The sequence below is a fragment of the Ascidiella aspersa genome, chromosome 8, assembly GCF_963924565.1.
Source record: "Ascidiella aspersa chromosome 8, kaAscAspe10.2, whole genome shotgun sequence".
NCBI classification, from domain to species: domain Eukaryota; kingdom Metazoa; phylum Chordata; class Ascidiacea; order Phlebobranchia; family Ascidiidae; genus Ascidiella; species Ascidiella aspersa.
The window spans coordinates 16,720,447-16,739,810 of NC_139454.1; the positions used below are offsets into that span (position 1 = coordinate 16,720,447).

Sequence of the window (19,364 nt, forward strand, 5' to 3'; positions counted from 1 at the left end):
TAATTGTTACCATTTTACATGGATTTGAAGTTCTTTTTCAGGTAAGATGTGATCTTAAATTGGCATAACTTAAAAAACAAACAATAACGATAAAAAGAGGTGCTTTCGCACAGCGAACGCGTAGAAATGGGGTTTTGATTCCCAGCAGAGGCAAAAAACTGAAGCTAATACCTGAACTCGGAATCAACACGGGAGAAGCGAGCTTGTTCACGAGGCAAGGCCCCATGCCCAAATATGGGTTCCAGGTAAACCCATTTTCGCTGAATTTGGTTGATTTGGCGCAGGTGCTCGTCCAACTCGACCAACTTTCGGTCCCACACTCCCGCCTTGTCCTCGAAGCCGGCATAATAAGGCGAGTCCTTGAGCGACTGGAGCAGACACTGGTGGTCCCCGACCTGTAAAAATGGTGTTAAAAAACTTTTGCTAACGTTAACGCGTGTTTTTCGGGATAGCTGTAAGACAAACTCAAGGTGCTGCAAAGTGTCAAAAACGTTGGGAAAGCAACTAGGCAAGCACCGGTATCGTCTGCACGAGTGTTGTTGTATATACTCGAAAAAGTCAAGTATGTATTTTGTCAAAGCCATAAACTGTAAAACACGAATGGGAACAGGGTAAAACTCGGCTAAACGAATTACTATAATTAGTCTTGATTAATGACTTCATATAAAACTATTTTCGTATATTTGCATTCAACTATATCTGTAGATATTTTAGGCCAGAATAAACACTTTCTGGAATAGTTACGTTTTGAAGAGCCTTATGGTAGAAATCGGATAACGTTTTTACAGCAAAAAAAATGAATTACAAATTTTTATTGATACCAAAATTATACATTCTGTTCTGTCATTTAACGGATTTTTATTTTTTTGTTTTGTTCGCGGATGTCAGCAGTAGACCAGCCTGTCTACTGCCATTTATTGTGTGCTGGATTCGAATAACAATGCTTCACCAGTACAATACACTTACCTCGTTCAAAAGGTCCTTCCATTCCTTTATAAGGCGGATTGTCTTGTTGGAGCTGTCCTGGTAATCGGTGAAGGTGAAAGTTGTGGCCACTCCCCACAACTCGAGTTCCCTTAGTGCCTCGCGTATCGACACTTCGCCCTGGGCGCGGCTGTTTAACTCCTATCCACGTAAAACGCGTTGAATTTTTAATACCAACATAGTCAATTTTTTTTCTCAAACTACGCATATTTCGTCAACCACAAGCAACAATCTATTTTTTGTTGTTCCACAAGCAACAAAAAACTATGAAAACCTATTTCCCTTTGATAAAACAAAAATATATTTTAAGCTACGAGCAATATTGTAACATATTTCATATTTTTTACCGCAAAAAATAATTACTTTGCAAAATATGAGAAACAACTACCTAAACAATTTTCTTCATCAAGACCGAAAAAATATCTCTGTTAAAACTATGACATACAATCGGTTGGAAATGACAAAATTCTCCTTTTGGGAAATATTGGTTGCCCAAACCGAAACAGGAAAACTAATTTGATCGAACCTTGAGTTCTGCGACGTTGGCAACAATGGCAGGTGCCACTGAGATAATGTCCCTGAACGTGAGGCGCTCAAGGGTGGTTCCACGTGGCATGCCAATCAGGCGGAACAAATCCAGCCAATGGTCGTGCGACAAGTGCTCACCGCGCACATACTTTAAGGCCGGAATCAAAACCTGTAAGTTAAAAAGATAAACTTTATGTTGACAGAAAATAATCTTTTTGACTTGCATTTTAAACGACTGATTTCTTTTGCTGACAAAAACAGTTATAAAAACTCTGCCGTTAGTTAGTGTGTTTTTCAAAAGTCACATCCATCTTTTCATTTATAAATTCTGTCGGATAAATTTTATGAACAATGCAAAATACATAAAAAAAACATTTTTATTCTACTGACGTCACAGTAAACATCGGAGATACCTTGTAGATTTCGATATCCTTGAGGAGTTTCACCGTCATCATGGTCGCATCTTCCCGGCGAAGACGGTCGTCCCAGGAAAGAAGAAACTCCTCAAAGTTGTGCGTTTTTCCTCTAAAATTGTTGAAATGCATTAAATACGTAAAACCACTACATTTCGGAAAGGTTATTAAAATCATACGCAGCAAAGCTGTGTTAAGTGTGTCAGCCTGAACCCCTTTGTGGCAAAAAGGTTTGGAGGATTCCTAATCCACTTACAACTTCTCGTGTTTAATTAAATAGTTAGATTTTACCGCAATATATTACCTAAAATATTTTCAAGCTATACTTGATAAAGCGTTGGCCATAAAAAAAACGTTGTTGCATAATAATTTGCACTATTTGATACATATTGTATAAGTTTGGTTTCGGCTACGAAACGGAAGAGTTCAACTTGCTTAAAAGGTTTCTTCAATTTTTTAAAGCCGCACCTAAATGTGATCCAGTCCTGAGTCGCCATTTCATCCAGGCCTGAATGAAAGTCTTCGTAGAGAAGCCAGGTGACCTCCAAACCCTCCAAGTCAATCCTCAGCTCTTCGGCCAAGGTGAAGTCGGGATCAGGAAGCTCGAAATGCTTGCACTCCATACTACACAGCGTGAAATAGCATCGTTTAGGTTTAAAGCTATAGAATAGATAACAACACGCAGGACAGGTAGACACTTTTTTAATATTACGATTGTTTTTAATGTACGAAACAATATTACAAAATTTTTGGTGTGGATATGTGAATTCTCTGTTCAACTACAAGCGTAAATGTTTTCATGTCACCGTTTTGAGGTAATTGTAGGGTATAAAAATTTTTATCGAAGTCTTGTTAGGCTAAAATGCAAGGCGTCTAAACGACAATTCTTATAATTGAAATTCGTATCATCAAACAAACATATTTATTAAGGCATTTGCTAAATCCTTTGAATTATGTTTGTAAGTTAACAAAACCGAATCTGATTGATAAACCACTCACACTAAGTTATCCTTGGATTGGATGAGTTCTGCGAATTCAGCTTTGCGTTCCTTGATGGCCTGTACGGCCTCGGCCAACCGTGCCTTGTCGCCGGATTCGATGACGTCATTTCCGGGTTTCAGTTGATGCCACCTGGCGGCAAACTTGTCGATCTCGGCGCGGAATGACTCGACACGCGCCTCGACTCCGCTCTTCATTACTGACATCTATCAAACAAACATAACAAACATAGCAATTTTGCAGTGCTTCTATACTGGTTGGTTAGAATGCGTAAAACTTAGAATTAAGGCATAGTTGGCGTGTAAAGGCAATGTATTTATCAAGAGAGTTTTCTTCAGCATAAACCAATAAGTTTTATTGGTTTACATTGAAAAAATTTGAAATAAACCTTTTTTTTCATTTGTTGTTTTGTCATTTATGTTTAATTGTTTATTTTGATATTACAGTCATTTAAAATTTTAAGTTAAATCGTGTATTACGTCACGTTGCGAAACTCTAACAACACAAGACAACACTTTCCTATTACTAACCTGTCCGCGGATCACCTCCTGATGACTCTCCATCATAATGTCGAGCGAATCCCACCTGGACCTGACCGCGGCCAGTGAGTTGCCCACCCCCTCGCCGCACATCTTCCGCAGCAGTCCGTCCATCCGTTCTGCTCCGCTGAATCGGGCCTGGTGTCCGGGCATCGCCTCCTTCAGTTCCGAGTGTCTGGGTTAAAAAAGCACGGATTTAGGAGAATTTAATCGCCCGGCGGATAATCCTCTTTAAAGAAGTTGTATATTTAGGAAAAGGATGCAGCAAATAACCCTTATATTATCTTTGAAGCATAATGGTTGGAGGTTGTAGTAAGACGTAATACTGTAAGAACATGAAAGCCCATACAAAAGTACGAATCATTTTCGAATTTTCAACATCGATGAACGTTTCGAGTTATTATCGTTTTTCGGTTAGCCCAAAGTATTTTGTGGAAAAAAATGCCGTTTCAGGTTTGTTTGGAAAAAATGAAGGTTAACGGTTCTAAAGGTAAGGTATTGGTTGTCACATAGGATTTTGTGGAACATTACATTTACTAAACGAAGCGAAAAACCCTTACTTAGCGTTGGCCAACCCGATCTCGTGAATGGTTTGCGGCATTGTCTGCAGTGCGTCGCTGGCCGCGTTGACAAATGACGTCAGTTCTTGCACGTCATTGTTCAGCCGGGTACGCAGGCCTTCGACCAAGGCATCGAATAAGCGCTGCAGTTGGTCGTCGATCGAGTTCTTAACAGGAGCCGTGGAAACAGTGAGACAGTCCACCTTTTCGGTCACCGGCAGCTTCTCGATTTCTTTTCCTGCGTCAAGTGTTTCGAGTTAGATAGAGAAGAGACGAGAGGCAGACACCAAAAGGAAAGCGAGTGTTTCGTCGCTAAATAATTGATCCAACGTGTGTATACTTTGTACATTTCAAAATTTATTTCAAGAACACTTGATGTTTAGGATTTAGTGATGAATTTATTCGTATTTTATTTCGTTTTTATGCCCTTTAACACACAAAAATGCTTTCCGCGTTAAATCAAACAAAAAATGTAAATCCTGTAACAAAATGAACAAATAAAAACACATTGGCTACGTCTTAATAAAGGATTAAAGCAGAAAGAGATATCAGTTAAAATAACAATTGGCATCCACCTGTTATGAACGGCCAGGCAAACACGTAACATTTTTGTGATATTTTTTGTGCTCACTCTCACACCTTTAAGTTTGACCATCCTAAAGTTTCTCTCGTAGTCGTCGTAGGTTTGGCAGTGGGTCGCAACCAGCTCATCGATGTCGACTTTGCCAAGCACTACCCACTCCTCGAAGCGGGACTTCACCGCAGCCAAGCGCCTTGACAAAAAATCAACTTTAATTATGAGGAACGGACAACAGGCGGTGATGCTAAGCAAGTAATAACTAACGAAGCGACAACAAAACTTTTCCTGACACTAGAGTAATCATGTTTCTTAGCACTACAATAAGCTCGATAAATTAAATTAAGCTTGCTGCTTGTTTGTATCCGGGTAAATTGAGTCAAAGATGGAAAAAATGCTAACATTTTAATGGTTAAAAGTTTAAGTTTTAAAAATTTTAAGTCCAATAAAACTACGTATTAGGCCTCATATAACGAACACACTGCGATTGACATTGACTAAAATCCAAATATATTTAGCTGCACTGAAGTCCGCCACTCCCACTGGGGCAGCGTAAAAAGTGAATAATTAGATTTATATTTGCATGCATCAAGCATTTGTTACTTTTCAAATCCCTGCTATATACAGTGGGAACACACCAAAACAAACAACTAATCCAGCTTTACTCAACCTTAGTGTGAACATGACTTGGGTTTGTCACACTATATTCTACAGCAGCGGACGGGAACCTATGGTTCGCGAGCCATATATGGCTCTTTTAATGAGGTAACATTTTTAAACTTAGCCAATGCACTTTATCGCGCTTAATATGCCCTGCCTTTTAAATAAGTACTAGAGTAAACAGCCTTCTTAAAATCAACCTTTTTTCAAGTAACCTAGATGTTGAAACATGTTATATAACTTTTATCGAAATACAGCCAACAATATTCCGCTTACATGGATCCCTTTGGTAAAAAGGTTCCCGACCCCTGTTCTACAGTATTCTACGTAGTCGGAACATCAAAATGTACCGCATACCTGAACAGGTCCTCGGACTTGGTGTAGATGGTGTAGAAACTTTCGGCGTTGCGATCGATCATGAGCGGGAAGACGGTCTGGCCTGTGGCGGCTGGATCGTCACCAGTCTCAGTCACGCCGCGGAAAAGTCCCGGGATGCCGATAAAGCGCTTCATCTCACGATAGAACTTGGCGCGGATCTCCTCGAAGGCCGGACGGAACTGCAGCCGACCTTGTCTGTTATATGAGGAGAGTTTAACAACGTGGGCTTTGTAACTTAATATTTCGCTTGAAAAAAATCAAATGTTTGATGTTCAGAGGAATTATTTGTTTGTTCTGGCCTTCACCTAAGAACGGTAAACATTTTACTTGTGGGTTATGCCTTGTCGGTCATTTGGGAATAATATTTTTTTATTTTATAGCTATATACTGCACTTATTTAACGATGAGAAGAACCGAAAAGAACCCAGATGTTAAACATGCTGAAAACCAGTTATATTGGTGCCAGGTTAACGGCATAGAAACAAATATTTCGTTAAACTAAATAAAGGACTAGCGTTAGAACGAAGCACATCATTAAACAATTTTTTAGGGTAAATTATCCAAACAAAATCCAACATACTAAAAATAAGTTTTTCTGGTATATATTTGTTTGTCCAATGTTTCGGCTAACTATTCAGAAAGCCTTCATCAGGGAATGAAATGAGACACATGGCCAATGGTTTACTTTGCGTCTTGTTGGGAATGTGTATCATTTCCTGATGAACACTTTCTGAATATAGTTAGCTGAAACGTTGGACAAACAAATATATACCAGAAGATTTCATTTTTAGTATAGTATGCCAGGTAGCAACAGCATATTTATTAAAATACCAACATTATGGATTATTATTTGTTTGAATAGCTTCCAACACATTTTTAAGCAAACGAGCAAAACTAAACCTGAAAGTTAAATCGACTCTGATCTCGGGCAGGTTCTGGTTCAAAGCCTCCAGGCCAAGCTGGTACTGGTGCTCCAGGGCTTTGTAGATTTGTCGGTTCCAGTGCGCCCTCCAGCCCCGGACCGCCGTGACGTCACCGCCTGCCTCGCGGCGTTCGACCTCGGCGATTACCTTGCGGATTTCTGACAGCGAGTCCTTCCAACGCTGTTGGTTGCGCAGCAAATCGACACTCATCAACGAGACTACCTGGTGTGTGAAAGGAGGTGAGTTTTTTAGCAATAGAATTGCTAAAAATATCGAGTGGTATAATAACTTTAGTAGTGTAGTTGGTTGGTTGTACTATAGTTTAGGAGTTGTAGTGTAACAAAGGCACTGAGTATGATTTTTGACAAAATATTCTCAAAAATATATAAAAACAAGGTTTCCATCTTAAAATAAAAAAACACTTACTTTTTCGCATATGACGGTGTGCTGCTTCCTAAGCCTCCTGTTCTCAGTGGTGAGCTTGTCAGCAGCTGACTGCAACTTGCCAATATATTCCTCCAGCTCATCCGCTTTGTCCCAAGTTATGTGGATGCGACCTTCGCCAGAAACCTGGGCAGCAAACGTTAAAAATTAAAACTAACTTGGTATTAATAAAGTTGATACATCTTTCTTTATTTCAATAACTAAAGAAATTTTCCGATACAAAACTTCGCTAAGGTAATGCAGAACTATTACTTTGTTTTTTGACTTTCCACAATTTTTTTTTTTTAAACTTACGTTTTAAGAAGAATATTTTATTACAAATCGTTCTCCATAAAATGCTAATATAATATTTACTATTCAAAGAATCATACACACATATGTGTGTTAATAACTGAGATCTAGCCCTTCGAAGCTGCTTTTTGACCAACGACTACGGCTTACGTATAATTAGTACACCGAAAGCCATCGCAGATTCACCGAATCTGTTGATCTATGATGCAAGCAGAGCAGACTAGAAAAATAACTAGCCTGCAGTGAGGTTCGAACTCGGGTACTAACTGATTGAGCAAGCATGGGCGCATGGTTGTTTCTCGACTCGTTCCCTTCTGAGCCTGCATAGCTCAGTTGTTAGAGCGACGGTCCCGGTTTGACCGGAGGTCGTGAGTTCGAACCTCACTGCAGGCTAGTTGTTTTTCTAGTCTGCTCTGCTTGCATCATAGATCAACAGGTTCGGTGAGTCTGCGATGGCTTTCGGTGTACATAATATTTACTACTTCCAGTTTGATCTAATTGTTTTTGGCCCTATTGACCACGTGTAAAATCAAAATGTCCAGTTCGCACACAGACCTTGGAGGTTGCTTTTGGTTTCTTGATAATCCTCTCAAAGTTGAGAGCAGACTCGAGCATTAGCGGTCGTTGGCTGGGAATCATCTGCTGGTCAATCGTGTTATAAAAGTGAGCGACCTGAAAAAAGGTTTACTAAGCAATCAATAAGTGAAATATGTTTTAAAAAAGGTATAGTGTTGCCTAAATGTATAGCCTTATATTATGACACAAGAAGTTGACCAGTGACGGTTTTATTAGATTATTACAGTCAACAATGCGTTTACGGGCGCCAGTAAGAACGTGTATAGCGAAGGTATCATTCTAACGTTTGTAACATGCGCTCTCTCCGTCGTAAAGCCACAATATGTTAAATTAAGCAAACAAGAACATTTCAATAAAAACAAAAGCAGTATCATACCTGCTTCAATATGACGGCGTGTTTGTAGAACTTCTGCGCGTGCGCGGCCGCTGTCTGTAGTTTGGAGGGCACGCGATGTCCAAGCCCGGCCAGCTGACGAACTTCGCGCAACAGCGACACCGTGCGGTCCGAGTAATGCACTGTAAGTCGGCCGTCGCGGTGATCCAGTTCCATCACTTTGCTGCTGTTCTGAAGGCTGTGTGAAAAAAAATGTCAGATTGCACGCAGCAAAGCAGAAGCAGAATTTCACAATAATCAGAGGAAACAATGTTAAGTTTTAATAAGCTATAAGACTTCCTGTATATAGGTTATCAAAACGTCAGTACATTTAGAGAAAAATATTGCTGGAAGAACAATTTTACAACTGACGCAATGCCTGTTAGAAACAGTATATTCAACGTTAAGTTGTTATTAAATTCACCTATTATTATTTCATTAATTTAACATTACCAGTGATGTTTTTCAATATTAATTGAAATTGAATATTAAAAGTTGCCGTTAGTTTAAAAAACTAAATTATTATTAATAAAAAACGCTATAAAAGAATATCTTTAAACGTTAATATAAATAGCTCAGAAAACAAATCTGCCAGTCCCAAGTCAAAGCTTGGTAAGTTCAAAGTTAAAAATACCCAAAAATGCCGGTTTGGGCTTAGTTAACTTAAAACATCTCCCCAAACGATTTAAACCAGGGATGTCCAAACCGCGGCCAGCATGTAAACTCAATTTTTCGCATTTCGCACGTTAGGCCGATATTTACTTTCATATTTGCGCGCACGAGTTCACTCTCGAAAAGCGAATGTTTATAAGTTAAGTTGTTTTTTGACGTCACGCTATAACGTAACTTATGGCGTCGCGTCACCCATTTAATCTAATAGGTTTTGCGGCCAAACGAAAATTTTAAAGTGGCAATGCGGCCCATTCTGCTAAAAGGTTGGTCATCCCTGATTTAAACGAATGCATGTTTTCCAACCTGACAGGGTCGGAAGGGTCATTGAGCGCAGACAACATGTACTCCGACCAGGACTGGAACTGTTCGAGTCGGTAAGCTTCCACCTCGTCTCGCGTCTTCACACACGCCTCCTTGAAGCGGGAAAATCCTTGCAGCGACGAAAGGAGATCCGACGACGACTTGACGATCTCGTTCAGCTGTCAATCAAATTTTCGACACGATATAATTAGGGTCAGCAGGTGTGAAGAACGGTTTGCAATGGCGGGACGAATTTATTAACGTTTAAAAAAGGAGCTATATTAACATAAGAAAGAGCTGTATTACCTTTTTTAAAAAATAGCTGTATTACCGTTTTAAAAAAAGAGCTGTATTAACGTTTTTTTAAAGAGCTGCATTATTTTATAATGCTTTCCATGGTGGTGCCTTTTTTTTGATAAGTCGCGAAATTAGTAAAAAAGAACGGTTTGATAAAATACACTCGAACCTAACATTTCGTAGAATAATGTTCTACCTGGTATTAATTTCATGGTGCGTATAAAGATCGGCAATTTAACCAAGAACATAACAAAAGTTAGGAAAACGTACTCTGCGTTTTTTTTTCAATTAAATTTGGCCTATTAACCTTGGCCTCGAGTTGCTTGGCCCAGATTACGTTGCCAACAACATCGGAAAGATTCTTGCCGTTCATATGCGATCCGCTAGGAGGGCCATCACGTGACCGCTGACGAAACTCGCTCTTCAGCGCCTGTACACGAAAGCAGGCAATCGGTTACTGTGCAAGTGACGTCGCCAACATATTGCTTTAATTCCAACATCGTCATAAAAGCAAAGAATGCGAGCAGAAATTCAGAAGCGAAATTGCGGACCAATTTGACGTCCTATACTCAAACAAGTTTATTGGACGCCCCTGTAGGTTTTGTTAGTTCTCACTAGGGGTGTTCAAAGTAAAATCCCAGGGAATTCTAGAATATTAGGTTTCGAATCTAGAACAACGAATCAGCAGTATAGAATCCTAGTATTTTTTTATTAAATTTTACCTTCTATTTTTAGGGGAGGGAATTAATTATAACTTACCCTATAAATACAGCAATTATTCGCAATACACTTTACTAACATATGTATATTGTTATAAAAAAATGTTTAACAATATAAACAACTTTCATTTGAAGCAGTTGTGTAAACTGTAATACATAACTACATAAAAACATAATACAACTACCAAATTGTTTCCAAAACATAATATTTTGCACATATAGTGAGTACAGTGCAACGCAATAAACTCTTCAGCAATTCAGTCCGTTTAATCAGACATTGTTGTGTGTCACTACTACTTTACTATAAAAGTGACCCATTATTATAAAGCAGTCCAATATTGTGCTGCAAAGAATATAAAGTTACTACTGCCAGTGATGCGTAAGCAATACTTGCCAATTACATTGTGTTTAACCTCGCTAAATATTGGCCTTAAGTTGACCTTGAGTAACCCCGGAGCGCATTTTGTTCAAAGCCAGCACGTTTCACGTAGAATGTTACTGTTGCAACTTAGCATTTAAGGAAATTGCGAACTCTGAACCTTGAATTACACGTTAGCCCAAATAACGTTTGATTGAAACTTAATGTTTAGGCGGTTATGCAAAGTAATTGGTCGCCCGAAAAACAACTGACGCCGCACTGCATGGCTACATTGTAGCAAGTATTGTAAATGTGTCGCCACATCGACAGGCGAAACTTGCCACTCGCGTATGTAAAATTCGCGGTCATCCATCTGCGGTAACCGAAAAATATATCGGTTTCAATTACAAAAACGGCAGAATTGGATACGAATCCAATTTGGATTCACTTCTAAGGATTTTATGTTCTACTTTAAACATTCCTGGTTCTCACCTTTGCGTAGTTGCTAAGCAGACCGAGCAAAGTCTCTCGTTCAGCCGTAAGAGCCTGGCTAATGCGCGGTCTTCGTATAAGCTCCTTGTAACGTTGAAACTCATGCAGAAGTTGGTGGACCTGACGACAAAAATGCGCAGAGGGTACGATAAAGTGTAAAGTAAATTAACCACGAAGGAATAGTACCACAAGGAGACTCTTAAATTCATGTAAACAAAACTTTTTAATAAACTTTCGAAATAGTAATGTCATTATACGTTCTATGTATGTAATTTTATGACAGTGCCAAAGAAATAGTGTGTCGATTAGGGCACTCTATTTCTCGTCTTTTCTATTTTTTTCATCTAAAAACAGTTTTTGTTTGCATACGATACAGCAGACAAGACAGCAATATTTTCAAACCATAAGTACAAATTTTTTCGTGATGCGTTTTCAACCAAAACTAAAAAATCGCAGAGTCATTTTGTAAAATACCTTACAAACATTTGATCAAAAGTATTACTTTGGGTTTTGTATTGGATTTTCTTCTTAATTTAGATAACGCCCTAAATTAAATCAACGACCAACAAACCTTGCCAGTGGAATCTCCGAGCCTACGTCTAAGCTTCTCCGCCACCGCGTCTTCGGCTGGATTCATGACTCGCTCATAAGCGGCCACCGCCGATCGCCAGGCCGGTTCAGTATAGGGATTGTAGTGCAGGGCGCCCACCTTGTCGAAGGTCCTTTTTAAGCTGTCAGAGGTAGCGAGCCGATCGCGTTCGCTTGTGGAAAGCAATCGCATCAGATGCTCGTGGACAATGCGCAGTTCACTGATCTGAGTTTGCGTTATTAAATGTTTTAAAGTCACTTATATCGTTGCGATATGATATAACTAGCTCTGTAGGGATTTTAAGTGTACTCTCCAAGATACAGCCTGCTTCTAAATACTATTAATAGAACAATGTAAAATCTAGAAGAGAAAGGCTATTTAAGATGCATGCAGGCACTTCCCACAATTGTACTTTACTACATTAAACTATAACTAAGCATGTTTGTTATATGTTTATTATGTATACCTCTTGAAATCTGGCCTGCACTTTTTCAACATCCCTAGGCTTGTATTTTCCGCTTCTCCAAGGATGAGCTGGATATTGTTTCCAGAGACGAGAGCTAAGTGTTTCGCAAGTTGACGTCCAACGCTCACACATCCCAATGGCCTCCCGGAGAGCTTCTCGTACTGTTGCAAATGGTCCCTCCCACACTGATACAAAACCGGTGTCAAGTCTTCGTTGAGCAAATCGACAAAGCTCGTCGCCTGGGAAGAAAGTACTAAAATTGTTTATTGACAAACGCTAGTTTGTTAACAATATCCAAAGAGGAATATAGGTAGCATGGGTATTTGTCACCCATGAGGTATGATATGATCCATCTAACAAAAAAGCATAAATTCTCAATGTAAAACAAAAATCAATATAATAGGAATATATACATTTTTATAAGAAATATATTACTGGAAAAATTTGGTTTTTTTATTGGTCATTTAGAATGCAAATCATACCTATAATGTCAAACATGTTAACCATTCTCTCTTCAGGGTACTCCTCGTACTCAGTTTGTTTCCATAGATCATCAAGACAATCATGAATAATTTCCAAAACTTCTTGAACATCAGCTAAATACACAAGATAATCATTCACATTTTTCAGTAAATTAAGAATACAGCTTTTTTAGGTTCAAAGAAAAAGAAAAAAAAAACAACCCAGTGCAATTCCATCCATATTAGTCATTTGCTGTTCTATTGGTTTTAAAGTTTCATAGAAGTGTCGGGCTCTTTCTTGAACCTCTAATCTGGATCCGGAAACCATTAAATCTGACCAGTATCTGCATTCATCCAAAGGTGTAACAATTCCTAGATAAATAAAGTAGAAATTGATTGATTTTTCTGGAACAGGTTCTTTGCCTATAATGACTTGGTAAGCATTTATTAAAACAATGCTAAATTAATTGTAATGATATTTAGAATATAAATATAAGAATTCAAATACTCTTCTGTTAAAAAAAAAGGTATGTTAGGATGGCACAGGGTGCGCCAAAAAAACCTACCACATTTCAAATTGTTACTGTACCAAAACTACAGCAGTCTGACAGGAGGTTGAATTGAAATATGGCAGCAAAGGACTTACCATTGAGGTTTCAGGTTTTAGTTTTTATAAGTAAATCATATTTTGTGCAAATTTTTTAAATTTTGTATCTGTATGTAAAATGGCCTAGACTGGCGAAGGGTGCGGCAGAAAAACCAACAACATTTCGAACTAGGAAACAGAGACAAAATCTATAAGCAATCAAAACAGTTATTGTCTCATCTCAAAGTCAAAAGGTTACCCTATGATCTGTTTATGTTTTAAAGATTACATCCGGTAGATGGCGACCTCAAGTAACAGAAATGCACGGTGTTTGCCAGTCCAGGCCATTTTACATACAGATACAAAATTAAAAAAAATTGCACAAAACATTGTTTACTTATAAAAAACTGAAACCTGAAACACAAGTGGTAGGTCCTCTGCTGCAAAGTTTTAATTCAACCTCCTGTCAGACTGCTACAGCTTTGGTACAGTAACAATTTGAAATGTGGTAGGTTTTTCTGGTGCACCCTGTATATACATTTTTTATTATTACCAGAAAAATTATTGTCATCAGCTCTTTGCTTGCTGGACAAGCTAGATGATTGCTGTGACTTCCTCAAAACACTTCCCAGGCTGTTTTCCAAATCACTGAGTAGTTTATGAACATTGTTGCCAACTCCATGGTTAGAGTTGTCTTTCAATAAGATAGGGGCAAATACCTATAAAAAGTGTAAAACATTGTCCTCCTGTTAAAGCTTTATATATAGGTAAAAGGTATTTTAACATTATTATCAATTATAGTCATTTAAAATTTTTAGACTTTAACTCACATATGACTTTGTAAAGGTTAACTGTTGTTATGATTTTACTTTAGCTAAAACAATCCACCTTTTGCACAATGTGATATAGACCGTTTACAGGGTCTGGCATAGATGAAATAAGAACATTGGTGTGAAGATTTTGCATGGTAATTGGTTCTGGGCGTAACTTGAAGAAAATTAGGGCACCATCAAACTTTGCATCCCCCAACAACTGTAGAAAGATAAACAAAGGGTTAAAATAATACACTTATAACAAAGAAAAATGTAAACGTTTTCAGGTGTACGCCAGATTGCAATTTTTCGCAGCTGACCGCACTTTATGTTGATTTTACACGAAATCCGCGGCTATGATCACGTCTGAGCGAATATTTATCCATGCTCAGCGCAGGCCTTACTTCCGACTTAAGGGGTGTACGACGTACATACCCAACAAATAAACCTAATGAATATTGCTGATGTTATCAACAATTTATATTTCTTTATTTTTTAAATGTAAATCTTTGTTATCACCATGGTAGACTAAATACTTCGCAAGCATCTATCCAAAATGCTGTAGATTTCATACTGTTAACTTGGATATTAAAACAGTCAATTAATCTTAACAATGTCTTACTTAACATAAAAATTAACTTTTTACCGTTTTAGAAATATGGATTTCCTTTGCCAAATCATTGAACACAAAGAGTGTCATGGAGTTGCCATCATTGAGGAAAGAGTCAACTTCTTTATTGTCATTAAGCTTGGAAGCTTGCTTTCCATAACTTTGCTTTACAACTTCAAAAATAAATTCCTTTCTCTCATCACTGGCCATTGTACAACTTTGACCAAAAAATTAGAGTCAGAAATCACTTTTAAAGTTCACAACAACATTAATATTTTCTCGCTGGAAATTGCAGTATTATTTAGATCGACGTAAATGTAGTTAATGTCATTAGGCCTGCTGGAAATCTAGTATTACTAGCTTTGAAGTACTTAGATTTTCAGAAATCTACACGAATTTCCATTTTTTTTATGTTGTACTCCATCACGGCTCAATTCATATAATACACATAACGAGATCAAATTAAAAAACACGTTCAGTAAATCAATGTTGCAATAAAGGCCAGTTGCTATTTGTGAATAGCCAAAAATCAACAAAATATAAGTTCGCATTCTTATTACAACAGCTTGAAATACCCAAACATCGTCACCCTGTTGAGAAGGTGGCAAAATATGTATAAAATGTTCTGACGGGTTTCATTGATTTTAAAGTACAACTATAGAGCCGAATGCAATATCTACACAATAAAATTGGTTCAAGAAACGCTTATATAATTTTTTTAAATGACTTGATATTCTACGACTACATACCAGAATATTTCGTAATAACCAAAGACGCCATAATAATGATACCGTAGAAGGCTATGTTATTATATGGACCGAACATTTATGTTCAAAATATATCTTGTTTTTGACGTGTTGATCCTTTTTTATTGGTCATGGTTTGCTATGGTATGTTTTAGACCGATTTTTGTCCGAAGCTTTATAGAAATAGTATACATAGTAAAACTTCAAATTTTTAGACGTGACATAGAGTGGTGGGATGTAGGTTCGTATAACTTATATAAGGCAGTGTTTCTCAACCTATGGGTAGCGACCAAAAATTGGGTCGCCATTTGATTTGGTTGGGTCGCGGACTGAAGTAGTTTTATGATGGTTAGATTTAATCAGAATGGTTAAGATTCTTCAAAGTTGGAAAAACAATGCGTAGGCCGGTCATGTTCAAATGGCGGATCGCGATCCGGTTCCGGCGTTTTGTGCGGATCTTCTAATGTAGTCTTAAAAAAAGTATACCTAAAAAAATTGCGCTCGCTTCGCTCGCCACGTGCGCCCTCACTTAGAAAGGTTAACAAACACTAAACAAGATTAACTATTAAAGTTATCGCGTTTACATAAATAAAGCACCATAAAAATTAAAGCATGTCCAATATGTTTACTATTCGTATTTGGTGGATCATCATGTTGTCAAGTTTGGCTGTGATGGATCATGGCAGAAATCATTTAAACACACCTGGCGTAGGCAATACGAAGGCATATTAATAATCAAAAACGAACCTATTAATACAAAAAGCTCAATAAGAAAAAAAATTGCAAAAATGTTATTAAGAAAATTGAGCCGCCAAATGTTTAATGTTATACTTATGCTTAATGTTTGGGTCACCGCGAAAAAAGGTTAAGAAACACTGGTATAAGGGGTTTATGCGTCTGTACCCCTAGGGACTTTGATTTGGGGACAAAAATCCAAAAGAATCTGACGTTATCATTTTAGCTTTCTGTAGCTATCTTCTCCGTCCTTGCGTCCTAGCACAATGCAACTGTAAATAAATTGGCCCGTATATGCGACATTTGCGAACGCTCGTAAGCCTATATGCGACATAGCCAACATGGGTATTTTACTACACCACTTGATACGTGTGACGTTACGATGAAGACATGGTATGACGTCAGAACTGTCAGGCAACAAACACTTTATAATGGCCAACTAAAATATGTTCGAACTCTATCCTACGTCTCACACCACACAGTAAGTTCGGCATTATGCGAACTCCCGTATGTGATAGCGCCGCCCCTATATGCGACCAACAGCCGTCCGTATATGCGATATCAGCCACCAACCATGATGAACAGCTGTGGCGTGCTTTCATGTGCGTTCTTATTGCTGTAGGCCTATATTAGGTGGATCATAGCACATAGCATACGTGATGTCAAAACCACTTCCAAAGAAAGTTCACATTATAATGTTTTTTTTTAAATTAGACGTTTCACAGGGGAACACACAAATATCTTTAATCAGAATAATCGATAATACCAAACCAAAAGACGACAAAAAACGCCTAAAACTTTAAGGAAAGGCCATCGGCCATTTTGCTGTCGATGTTTTGGTGCCGTAGTTAGAATGGTGCCGCTGTTTTGGCATAGGATTGCTGCTCTTGTTTGGTGTTAGCGCCGAATAATGGGCGGGGTTATAAATTATTAGGAAGGTTAGTGATAAAGTTAAGGGTGATGTGTTTGGGGTTAGGTCAAAGGTCGTATGGGCCTGTTTCTGGCCATTTAGGTCTTATTTTGATTTAGACGTTATTACGACTATTCCGAACCGTATTTTATTCTGGCGTTTATTGTGTTCTAATTTCGGTCTTAAGGCTGGATTCCATTTTACAATAAATAGAAACAAAAACATTTCCAAGACGAAAAAGATAAAATAGAACAATGGCTTCTGTTTTTTGTAGTGATTAGTTGTCTTTTAACTATTATTTAGTTAAACTAGTTAATCTTTTGCCCCTCACTTCGCACTTCGGATCATTGTTATTTCGGTTAAATAGTTTTTGTAATATTTCAAAGTTTTTTAAAATTCGTTTACCATAAGCATGTGTGTTCGCTAATTTAAGACTCTAAAAAGATATTTAATAAAAAATTGATTTCCACAAAAATAAATTTAATATATTTTTTAAATAACCATGATTGAAAACTATTTCTCGAAAGTCCAAATAGTTAAAAGAGTTCAGTTTTATCCAAGAAAAACAGAAGACAGCGATATTTGGCACAGTGTAATGGTAAGGGGGCTCAACCAGACTCAAAACCAAAATGTGCACATTGTGGTGCAGTACGTCAAAAATATGCCACTTGAAGACTATTTTCCCGGCAACCGGTTACCGAACTTCGAAGTACGGTAACCGACCCATTTGTCATATATGTAACAATGAGCCGGTCCGGCGCTCTTTCACAACATATGTCCTCTTTTAGGAGGAATTGTCCTCTTTTCTTGAGAAAACTGAATGGTCCTCACAGGACGCTTAAAAATGTCCAAATGTCCTCTTTTTTCGCATTTCGAGTTAGTTGCTTATACTTTTAACAATACTTTTAGGCAAGACGTTGCATTTATTACCAAAAAATACTGTAGCCATGAATCATGCTGAATTGGTTTAAAACAGGTTTTTAAACAAATTGCCTTACCAGCCAGGCTACCTTCTTGATTGTTATTGCAAACATTGCGCCAATTCTTAGTGGATCGCGAGCTCTAAGTTAATATTTAAATTTTTGCAATGATTCTAATGGTTTCGTTTGTGTTTTACACCACTCCTACAGCGCTGTACAAACTCTGTTTTGGGCGCTGGTCTAGAATCCTGCCACAATTATTAAATCAATGCACAATATTTGGGTTAGGGTGCGAGTTAGCGTTTAGGTGTGGGTGGGTGAAGTATTATTATATTCATTATTTAATAATAATACTTGGCCCACCATAACCAGAAACGCCAACCCGTATCCTAACCCAAATAATGTGCGCTGTGGTAGGATTCTAGATCAGCGCCCTGTTTTGGCCACCTTTAACATTGAAACTAAAAAAAAGTTTCGCGCTTCGCGCCAATCTTGTGTTTTTTACTTTGGTAATTTTTTTAGCACAAAGGTCTTTTTGAGTGCGATTGCATGTTTTCATATCATTGAAGGTATAACGGCCCTTTTTAATTAAAATTTTGCTTACTTATAGATAAACGATAAAATTCATCAACCGTTCAAACTATTTTTTATCCATATTTTATATATGATAACAGGCTAGCAACAGGGGACTCAAACTTTTTTCGCGAATCTACAATGTTTTTGCAATATTGCCGTTGTATTGTGTGTCGTCTCACCTTTTGAAACACGATTTTCAAGTTGTTTCATTGATATTTGATTGAAAATGCCAAAGGCATAGGAAAATTACCAAAAGGGGTCGCGACTGAAAAAAGTTTAAGAACCACTGGTCTATAGCATACAGGTGGTTCTCAGCTGCTGTTTTTCATTTTTCTTCATTATTAATTTAGACAACCATAAAGCAAAATAAGCTATAAATTATAATACCGAAGCGGAAAACTCTGTTTACTGATGAGCTATGCCAGAAGTATTCTTGTTTCAGAAAGGGATGTATATTAATTTGGAAGGTTAATGCATTACTTGTGGTTGTGGATATGGTATGTTTTTTCTCAAACGTAACAATTCTACTTTTGTTTGACTTGCCGGTTAAAAATGTTCTCTTTTGGGTTCTGAAAATATGGTAGCCCTACCTATACCCAAACGCTAATCCGCATTCCGCACCCTAACCCAAATAATGTCCGTTGTGGTAGGATTCTAGACCACCTGCAAGTTCAAATGCACATACCGTGCACATAAATTGCACATTCGCGCGATGTGCACATTTCGCCAATGCACATTTGGTGAACATAAAGCGCACATTCGGTGCACAATCAGTTCACATTTGCGCAATGTGCACATTTGGTGCTCAATATGTACGTTCTTTTTTTAGCCCGCCTCTGGGGGCTCTTATGGAAGTATGGGTGATGTGCT

General features: G+C 38.0%; 1 protein-coding gene and 1 non-coding gene across 2 annotated transcripts in view; one reads left to right on the top strand and one right to left on the bottom strand.

Moving 5' to 3' along the window:
- The window catches only part of LOC146136350 (cytoplasmic dynein 2 heavy chain 1-like), a 56,695-nt gene extending 41,815 nt beyond the window's left edge, over positions 1–14,880 (bottom strand). Inside the window, exons 1-24 of the mRNA XM_083395532.1 lie at positions 14,644–14,880; positions 14,074–14,217; positions 13,739–13,904; positions 12,822–12,971; positions 12,621–12,734; positions 12,139–12,377; positions 11,655–11,897; positions 11,084–11,203; positions 9,822–9,944; positions 9,221–9,396; positions 8,249–8,444; positions 7,864–7,968; positions 6,988–7,131; positions 6,539–6,783; positions 5,618–5,833; positions 4,663–4,796; positions 4,024–4,261; positions 3,455–3,638; positions 2,925–3,130; positions 2,394–2,549; positions 1,926–2,037; positions 1,511–1,681; positions 967–1,125; positions 172–395 (exon numbers count right to left, since the gene is read on the bottom strand). Coding sequence (XP_083251658.1) covers positions 172–395; positions 967–1,125; positions 1,511–1,681; positions 1,926–2,037; positions 2,394–2,549; positions 2,925–3,130; positions 3,455–3,638; positions 4,024–4,261; positions 4,663–4,796; positions 5,618–5,833; positions 6,539–6,783; positions 6,988–7,131; positions 7,864–7,968; positions 8,249–8,444; positions 9,221–9,396; positions 9,822–9,944; positions 11,084–11,203; positions 11,655–11,897; positions 12,139–12,377; positions 12,621–12,734; positions 12,822–12,971; positions 13,739–13,904; positions 14,074–14,217; positions 14,644–14,817 — 4,139 coding nt within the window. The 5' untranslated portion in view covers positions 14,818–14,880. The remainder of the gene's footprint in view (positions 1–171; positions 396–966; positions 1,126–1,510; positions 1,682–1,925; positions 2,038–2,393; positions 2,550–2,924; positions 3,131–3,454; positions 3,639–4,023; positions 4,262–4,662; positions 4,797–5,617; positions 5,834–6,538; positions 6,784–6,987; positions 7,132–7,863; positions 7,969–8,248; positions 8,445–9,220; positions 9,397–9,821; positions 9,945–11,083; positions 11,204–11,654; positions 11,898–12,138; positions 12,378–12,620; positions 12,735–12,821; positions 12,972–13,738; positions 13,905–14,073; positions 14,218–14,643) is intronic.
- Trnat-ggu (transfer RNA threonine (anticodon GGU)) lies at positions 7,615–7,689 on the top strand. Its single transcript has one exon. It is a non-coding gene; the product is annotated as a tRNA-Thr (tRNA).
- Positions 14,881–19,364: the final 4,484 nt, after the last annotated feature.